The following is a 9211-nucleotide window of genomic DNA, read 5'->3' as shown; positions in this document are numbered from 1 at the left end:
AAGAAAAAAAACCTCAAAATGTTCTGGAAAGAAATACATTTTTTTGCTTCCAAATCCAAACATGATTCCATGTTTATATTATATTTTGTGACCGCAATCTCTATTGGATTTAAAATCCTTATCCAGTAATCATTAATGACTTGGTCATTGGTCAAATGATGTGGAAATCCTGTAAAACCTTTTAGCTTATCTTGGAACGCAATAAAATTTCATAATTAACCACAACTTAAAGGGACAGTTTACCCCAAAATTTAAATTCTGTCAGCAATTTATTTCTTCTGCTGAAGAAGATATTTTGAAGAATAACCAAACAGTTGACAGGCCCACTGACTTCCATTGTATGACTTTTTGGTTACTGACATTCTTCAAAATATCTTCTTTTGTGCTAAATTTTGTGTGAAAGAAATTGCTGACAGAATTGACATTTTTGTGTAAACTGTCCCTTTAAGTTGTGGCACAAGGATTGTGGTTATATGTGAAGTATTGTAGAAACTTAGCAGAAGAAAGATTTTCATACAGGTTGAGGGCGAGTAAATGATGACAGAATTTTCATTTTTGGGTGAACTATCTCTTTAATGTTTCATTATAGGTTTAACTACTGTATATGAAGCATCCTTAACCCATCATAACTGGGTCTTGCCCTCCAGACAGAAGTGTTCTTCTCACACACTCTTCGCTGTTGCTGATTGGTGGGTCGAGCGATTCAGACAAGAGGTTGATGGGAAAAACTTGAAGTCTCCCAGGAGGGTATGAGTGTGTCGCTGTCGCCAAGGAAACCAATGACGGGCAATGTAGTTTAACAATAAACCCTACTGTGAAATGAGTGAGTGGTGTTTATTCTCTTCCTTTCTCCCCACTTGCATTTGTCAAAGAACATAAATGAATCCATGTGAGCCATATATTACTTGCTAGAACACTAAGAGCTCTTAGCCTTTTGGCTGTCCAACTGTTGCATTCATTTTCTAGTTCAAGCCTGTTTTCTTGTTATACCGGATCTTTATTTCTGTCCTCTAGTCATCCATCCAAACTCTTGAAATAGAGGCACACAGTGCGACTTGGTAATGGCACTTGACATGAGTTCGTACTGAATTTGGTGAACAGACTATCTATGCTACATTTAGCATTAAAAAAACATTGTCACGACTTAAAGGGACAGTTCACCCAAAAATGAAAATTCTGTCATCATTTACTCGCCCTCTTGTCGTTCCAAACCCGCAAGACTTTCAATAATCTTCGGAAAACAAATGAACATTTTTTTGATGAAATATGAGATTTCTGGCCCTCCATTGACAGCTAAGCAACTACCACTTTGACGCTTCAAAAAGTTTATGAAGAGATCGTAAAACTAATCCATATGAATTGAGTGGTTTAGTCAAAATTTTCTGAAGAGACTCGATCGCTTTATATGATGAACAGGTTGAATTTAGGCTTTTTTTTCACATAATAACATTGATCAGCAAACATCAACTGTTGCGAGAACAAAGCTCATTGGTTCTTGTGGAAGCTCAAATGTGCTGCGTTCATCATACAAAGCGATAGAGTCTCTTCAGAAAATTTGCACTAAACCGCTTGAGTCATGTGGATTAGTTTTACAATCTCCATATGAACTTTCTGAAGCATCAAGTGGTAGTTGTGTAGCTGAGGGACAGAAATCGCTCAGATTTCATTAAAAATATCAAAAAAATTGTTCCGAAGATGAATGAAAGTCTTACGGGTTGGGAACGACAGGAGGGTGCAGTAATTAATGACAGAATTTTCATTTTTGGGTGGACTATGGAGGCCTACTGGTAATTTTTGTTTCATTACAATTATATTAAGTATTTTTTTTACTTCAAAAAGCACCAGAAAAGTTTCATAAACGTGTTCTAGTTGACTCGTTAGCTATATTCTATGTCTTTTGAAGTCATACTATAGCTTTGTGAGAGAAACCGATCTAAATGGCTGTTGACCGCTGAGTCAGTATCGACCCTCTTCCCGATCGAATCATTTACATTTTAGATTTTGTCAACCGATTAATTGAAAAGATTGTAACAATTCTCTCAATAAGCTAGCCTATTTGGGCTGATATCAGTTTTCATTAGTAAATAAAAACTTAAGTTGTGTTCTGTTTCTCACAAATATCGTAGGCCATGGCTTCAGATTTTAAATAGCCATAGCACATCGCGTGAACTTTTTTTTTTTTTTTTGTTCTTGAGCATTCTTTTTTACAAGCTTTTCGTGAAAGTACATGTCCATAAGTCAATGCTTAATCTATTCCTGGAGCCCCACAGCATCACCGCGGGGTTTCTTTCTTTCCCCACGGGTCACTATTCGGAACCTGTTCTATTTCTGCTTCTGTAAAAATCTATTTGTTGCCATAGATATGGCAAGGTCTCCAGGGAAACCAATGATCGCGGCAGAAGATTGGCAAGTGATTTAAATTAAATTAAGTCAAGTGCTTTTGTGCTCCGCTGACTTCACTTTTTCAGAACAGTCAATTTTAGCAGTGACTGAGCAACTAACAAGCGATGATGGAGTAGCCTATGCTTATTTTGCACATCCTCTTCTGTGAGAACAGATTTAATCAACTCCAGCCATTACTGTCTGAAGGCTATAGCCTACACTGTTGCTATTACTAAAGCTATTCAGTTGCGACAATGTCTAACAAATTAATGATGATTTGAACGATTCTGGTAGGCTAATGAGAAAATTTCAGATTCAGAAAAGAACAAATATATTATAGCATAGTTCTAAATCATTTTAATTAAAAAACAAATCTAGAATATATGACAAAATATTGTTTATAATGACGTTAAGGAAACCGACACATAGGCCTACAATAATTAAAAAAACAATTTTAACGGAAACTGTTCCGAATTCTCCGTTTACAGTAATTTAACCCTGAATTGACTTAATTTTTAGGTAGCTTACTACAACATCAACATACATATCCTTTTAACAATATTTGAAACCATAATCTTTAAATCAAACAGGCACAGCCCTGTGTGTTTTTTTTTTTAAACCCAGCATTTATTTAGCTCTGATTGTTTTCAGTCCTCGGCTTCGCTGAATCGATTCATCTCCAATCGGAAGAGCATCGTTTCCTCTGATTGGTTCGTTCAGGCGCGCGCGCGTCTGCAGTAGGACTATATAAGCGCAACAGGAGCCCTGCGGATCTGCACCTCTCTCACCGCGGGCTGGGGAAACACTGCAGCACACAGACTAATGAACACTCAAGTGCCTGGAAAGGTGAAAACCGTGTGAGGATTCGCAACGGAGAGGAAAATAATTAACAAATCCAGTAGGTAATTTATGCAACAGGTTTAAAAGTTTACTTTTCTTGAACTTCATTGTAATTAAGAATTGTTATTATTTGATAGGCTATATTAGACGATTTTTGTTTTACAGGATACAAATTCTTTCAGTCTATTGAAACTCTTATCATAAGCTGCAGTCTTTGTCTTGTTTTCCAGTCATTTATAGTTATGCATAAGTCAAAATACACATTTATGATGCTTTCACTGTCCTTTTAGTACAAGTACATTTGAAACTGTTACAACTCTCACCATCTGGTTACTCATTTTGTACTTTTGTAGAGGAAAAGCTGGATGTTGTGGATGTTACATATTTTAAATTAAACAAAAAATAATCTGCTGATTGAGATTGTCATTTTGATTTTCAAGCACCATTTGTTAAATGAGAAATTCTGTAAATGAATTCTGTGAGTGGCAGTTGTCAGAGAAGGTGAACAATGAATCAGACAAACCATCAGTGCAACCTTTTGCTATTCCTGCGCATTCAGTCTCAGTTTTGGATATTTAATAAATAAGGATAATCAACATGATTAAGTCACTTTTGTGTTAATCTTAACAGCTTATCATGTCCAAACGTTACTGTTATTTGAATGCTACTGATCCTGATCTGAATTCTGACTTGTAATGCTGCCTGAATCATAATCACACCGTGTTCGTTCGTTGACCAGAGGAGAACTGAACTGAGCTGGACGATGACATCACTGTTCGGGCTGTCTGAAGAACTGCTTTATAGATGAACTATGAATTAATTTAATAATTGATGATCTTTACAACGGATCTGAATCAACATTGAACTGACAGCCGAAATGCATAATTTTCCTGTTATCACTGTAAAGCTTCTTTGAAAGCTTCTGTATTGTATAAGCTATAAATAAAGGTGACTTTTTTATCTACCTAAATTAGTTGTTCTCAATTCTTGTCCGAAGTACCCCAGTGCACATTATTTTGGATGTCGCCCTTATCTGACGCACCCAGTAAAGGTCTCTTCAGAGCCTCTCATGAGTTGATGATTTTAATCAGGTTTGTGTCATAAGGACAAAATGTCCTATGATTGAGTACTTCAGGACCAGGACTGAGAACAATAAAGGGAAAAAAATGTATCTGCATGGTGCCAGAAAAAAAATGTTAGGCACCACAGTCATAGTTTTTCAAATATCATTAGATTTGTTTGATCTTGATATTTCTTTTGTCAGATAATTTGCTTTAAATGCTATGTCAAACAAAGTCTATATACTGTAAATGAGCTTCATGTACGAGCATGTTGTTTTATTCAAGTCAAGAAGTCAAGCAGGGGCGTGAACCTCCACCCACCTCACAAAAAAATTAAATAATTGCAACCCTCAAAGTCACCCCTGAAAATTGCTGTTTATGTCACCCTATAACTGTGGGACGATTAATATAAATGTGGGACGATTGTTCATGATATAATGGTACATTGTTGTTGTAAGTTATTATTAGCTGTGCGTATCTAATGCTCATTGCTGAACGTTTTATTACTTGTTACAGGCGTCCGCACATCACCCAGTGGGTTAAACCCAGAGGGATCATGTGGGTTCTGGAGAAGATCCGGGACTCAGTTGAAACAAATGTGCTCCGGCAAGGAGAGGCAGGTGACAAGGGGAAGGGGCCTGTCTATAGCAATGTCCTCACACCTGATAAGATTCCAGATTTCTTCATCCCTCCAAAGCTGGTAAGCTGCCCACCAGAGACCGAAGCTTCTGACGTCAAGTCCAAAGAAAGTCTGAGACCCTCAACGTCTGAGCAAACCATCAACAACAAGAAGATCAGTAGCCCTCGTAGCCCACGATTGGTCAGCAAGTTGGCAGGAGACACCAAGAACCTGCTTAGGGCGGCAAACCGCCACATCATTCAGATCGAGAGTGCGGACGACGTTGTAGCAGGTGACACAAACGCCGACCCTCAATCCCAGACGGCCATGTCACTTCCTTACATTCCAAAGACTCAGACTTCTTATGGCTTTGCCACATTGATGGAGAGTCCCCACACCCGGCGAAAAGAATCCCTGTTCCACTGTGACCACACCAGCCCAGTGACGTCACCCAACACTCAACGCAAGACCCAAAGCAAGAGCGCCAACGAGGGGAATCACCTCAACCCTCCGGACTTCAACACCTCGCACATAAACCCCTACCGATACTTTAGCGGTGGCGAGAGCGACACTTGCTCTTCGGCAGAGTCCTCCCCATTTAGTTCACCACTGCTATCCCGTTCCGCCTCCCTACTCAAGATCTTCACACACGAGACACAGGCCAAGGTTGCAAAAGGCAAGCGGACATTTGCCAGGCATAGTTCCTTGTCCACAGACGAGTGCAGTTCGGCGGAGCCCAGCCCGAACGTTCCTAGACGGAGCCACTGTTCCTCCTTGCAAGGTGGAGGAGCTCTGGAGCATCTTCAACACAAGGAGCACACCATCAACATGCACAAAGGAGGCACCGTCCGACTTTGTGCAGATTACGACGCGGGTACGGCCCGCCTGCGAATCCGCATTATGGCGGCCGAGGACCTGTATGATCCCATGTTTGATATTAAGAGCATCAACTGTTGCGTGTCGCTCTACCTCAACCCAGGCAAGTTGCAGAAGCAGAGGAGCACGATAATCAAGAACAGCCGCAATCCCATCTTCAACGAGGACTTCTTTTTTGATTCGGTGACTTCGGCTCAGGTTAAGAACCTAGCTTTGAAGATCAAGGTTGTGAATAAAGGCACTAGCCTGAAAAGAGACATGCTGTTAGGTGAACGGGAGGTCCCTTTGTGCAAGCTCTTGTCTGGATTTTAGGCCTTCATAACGGGACACTGGGACACTGTCTTCAATAGGGTAAAAGGGGTCTTCTGTACTATTTGCTTCGTTGTCTTTCATGCGGCCTAATCCTATGGTTGATATAATATTCACAAATTCAGAAAAAAAACTGCTCAAGATCAACATAGGCGTAATTTGCGGGTGGGATGGGGGGGGTCGATATTGTCCCCACCACTTTTTGAAACATTTCCCGGCACAGTTATACCTAATACAAAGTAAACAACTCCAGTTGACTCTCAAAGTATTAATTTAGTTTGTTTGTGTTAAATAAGAGGCAATTTGGTACTGGAATGTGTTGTAATTGAAATCCAGACTCTGTTCGTTTCGGTGAAATCGCAAAACAAAACGCACACAAATGTGTCCCTGCTCTTGACATATCCCAGATGAACGTCTTTGGTTTTAATGAGAAAAAGGGCAGATTAGAAGCCAGAACCTTCGACCCGCTTAACAAAAATTCTACCACTAGCCCGTTGACACATGAACATCAACTGCAAACTATGTATTTATTCACTTATTCACGTAAAGACTCTATACGTGATATATACACTATATTCACTCTAAAGACAAAATATAGGTGTAAGATGAATAGGTGTCAATAAATTAAACTCTTTTTTTTTTTCGCGTTTGTTATTGTACATTTCTGATATTGTATTAACACCCTGACCCCCCACCCAACACACCAGTCCCAACCACTTTTTAAAACCAAGTTACGCCAGTGATAGATCAAGGAATTAGCATAGCTTTGAATTTGTTGCCTGTAAATATAAAAGAGTCTTTGACAAGAAACGATGACAAAGTCTTTTTGTATGTTGCCTTCCGTATTCCGGTTGTACTCATTTAGCCTGATTAAAACCAAGTGTTTACCTTTTTGATTGTAAAGACTTTTTTCAACAGAGCTACGCAGTCCTTTGAAGCTACACAATGGCCCTCTGTGCTAATGTTAGCTTTGATCCTGGATGCATCTGCCGTTTAATTTGGAGGATAAATAACCAGACTGAACAATCTTGTGTCACACTGCATGTGTTTGCGTAAACTTGTAAATGTGATGACGTATTCTTGCAACAGTGCGCAGAATGTCATTTGGTGAAACCCAGAAGCCTTACTAAAGAGCGATTTTTGCATGTTTAGATTTGCTCAGATTGGATCATTGTTTGACTAAGTGTCATTATCTGTATATATTTGTTGGATATCAAATGAAATGAGTGTTTTGGCTTGGACTCTTTGTCAAAAGCCTTTTATAAAACATGGTCCATATGAAACACTTTCTTTGAAAGTCTTTCCATGCACACTACTTACCCAGAGGAAAGCACTAAGTGAAATATCAACTAATATTTGTGTTATATAAAGATTTAAATGCGTAGTAAAAGATACTTTCAACAGCCAAATTTTAGGTGAAATTCATATGGAAAGGAAATGGAGGTATATATGATGCATGTTTCATTATGCAACTGAGTGATATGATGTGCAATGTGCTTTTTCAACAAACAGAAACCATATGAATAAAATGAAATATGACATGAGTATGATAATGGATGAATGGATGGATAAGTGGATGGATGGATGCATGGATCTTTTTGGCTTGAGATATTATTTGTCTAGTAAAATCTGGCAAATGGCTATTACGTTATTGGAAGAAATATTTAGCCTCCTTTGATGTTTCATTATAAATTATATAAATTTAGTAAGCATTTAATCCTTTCCTGGCTCCATTTTATAGATGAAGAGCAGAAAAGGCATCTTTGAGGTAATGAGCTGGCTATTGCTCATTAAAATGTTTTCTCAAATGGCCCCATTGATACTAACTAATTGCTGGTTGGTTACACAAGCAAAGCAGGGAATGGACAAGAATGTTTCTATATTTATGACCTGTGGATTGTGCAGTAATTATTGGAGTGCATAAAGCATACAAAGCTTTTCATTTATATTCAGGTGTTTCATCAAGTCTTTAATATCCTAAACCACTCGAATGCTGGAGTCTTCCTGTTTTAACAGGTGTATAAAAAAAGTGCCAATCCTATGTACTTGATATGGATGTGAACTGTTTGGCCCGTCAACTCTGCTGTTTGTAACTTGTGTGCATGGGTAATATTTTCACTGTGGTAATCAATCAATAATATTTTTGTGAGTGTGAGTGTTTGATGGAAATTTCAGTGTTTTTCTGCACCTCTGCATGGATGTTCAACTGGTGTATTTGTATCTTAGATGAACAAAGTTTGCAAGTCATGAAAGAAATAATAAAAATTAACAAAACATTTGTGGCCATTTTGAATTTTATTTCATTTTGTTTGATCAATGTACTTCAATTTGGTCAAAACTGTCATAAACTCTGTCAGAAATATCAACTTATTTTAGAGCAAATATCACAGCAAAATCGGGTTAAACCATAATGGGGATAAAGAGGCAAAAACTAATTTTAGGGGGAAAAGTTAAAATAACCCATTTAAATATCATGGTGATAAATGGGGAAATGAACATTGTCTTATATTCTGATAATTGTCAGAAAATTGACATCTTTTATGCGACAAGAAACACCTGGTGACACAAGACATTCTGCTATAAATGTTTTTGTTAATTTCACTATTATTTTGTGATAGATATGTGTATCTCAGACTTTTTCTCTGTCCCCTAAAAAGAATGTGAACCCTGTGCTATGAGAAGGCAAAGTTTAATGCAGTACGTGTCAATGGTCACCAAGGGAAACCTTTCCAAAAGTTTCTGAGGCTTCTAGAAAGGTTTCTGAGCAAACCGAAAGGTTCAAAGGGGGCTGAAAATACCAGACATCTCTTTCTGGTAAACAGATAACAGCAGAGGGGCATCTGTCTTCGCTGTCCGCCTGGCCTCCACCTCATTAGGCCGGAGGAAAAAAGAGGGCGAGAGTAGAGCAGAAAGAAAGACTGAGAGGTAACCGAGCATACCTGTTTTTCCAAATGAGCCATCCATAGTTTCACCCCTCTTTCTCTGAGCCTGTCTCTATGATGGCCATAGATAATATTATCCATTTCTGCCTCTTTTCTTCACTAACTTGATATGGAAATCCAGAGGTTCCCACAATATTCACAGAAACCGAAAGTAGCATCTATAAATAACATTACATACATAG

General features: G+C 38.5%; 1 protein-coding gene across 2 annotated transcripts; it reads left to right on the top strand.

The window, feature by feature from the left end:
- The first annotated feature begins 3174 nt into the window (after positions 1 to 3174).
- LOC308702625 (C2 calcium-dependent domain-containing protein 4C) lies at positions 3175 to 8336 on the top strand. 2 transcript variants are annotated; one of them, XM_081385621.1, is made up of 2 exons: positions 3175 to 3280; positions 4800 to 8336. In XM_081385621.1, exon 2 carries the CDS (start codon positions 4840 to 4842, stop codon positions 6088 to 6090), a length of 1251 nt encoding a protein of 416 aa, XP_081241747.1. In that variant the 5' UTR covers positions 3175 to 3280; positions 4800 to 4839; the 3' UTR covers positions 6091 to 8336. The 2 variants fall into 2 exon arrangements, with proteins under 2 accessions (XP_081241747.1, XP_081241748.1); XM_081385622.1 differs by having other exon boundaries at positions 3261 to 3284; positions 4800 to 8330.
- The last annotated feature ends 875 nt before the right edge of the window (positions 8337 to 9211 follow it).

The sequence above is a fragment of the Scardinius erythrophthalmus genome (assembly GCF_964197995.2).
Source record: "Scardinius erythrophthalmus genome assembly, chromosome: 14".
Lineage (NCBI taxonomy): Eukaryota > Metazoa > Chordata > Actinopteri > Cypriniformes > Leuciscidae > Scardinius > Scardinius erythrophthalmus.
The sequence above is the reverse complement of the archived record's forward strand: the minus strand, read 5'-3'. Positions and strand labels throughout refer to the sequence as shown.

Bases quoted from the DNA above. Each gene is read 5' to 3' on its own strand.
- LOC308702625 (XM_081385621.1), top strand. From the start codon at position 4,840: ATGTGGGTTCTGGAGAAGATCCGGGACTCAGTTGAAACAAATGTGCTC.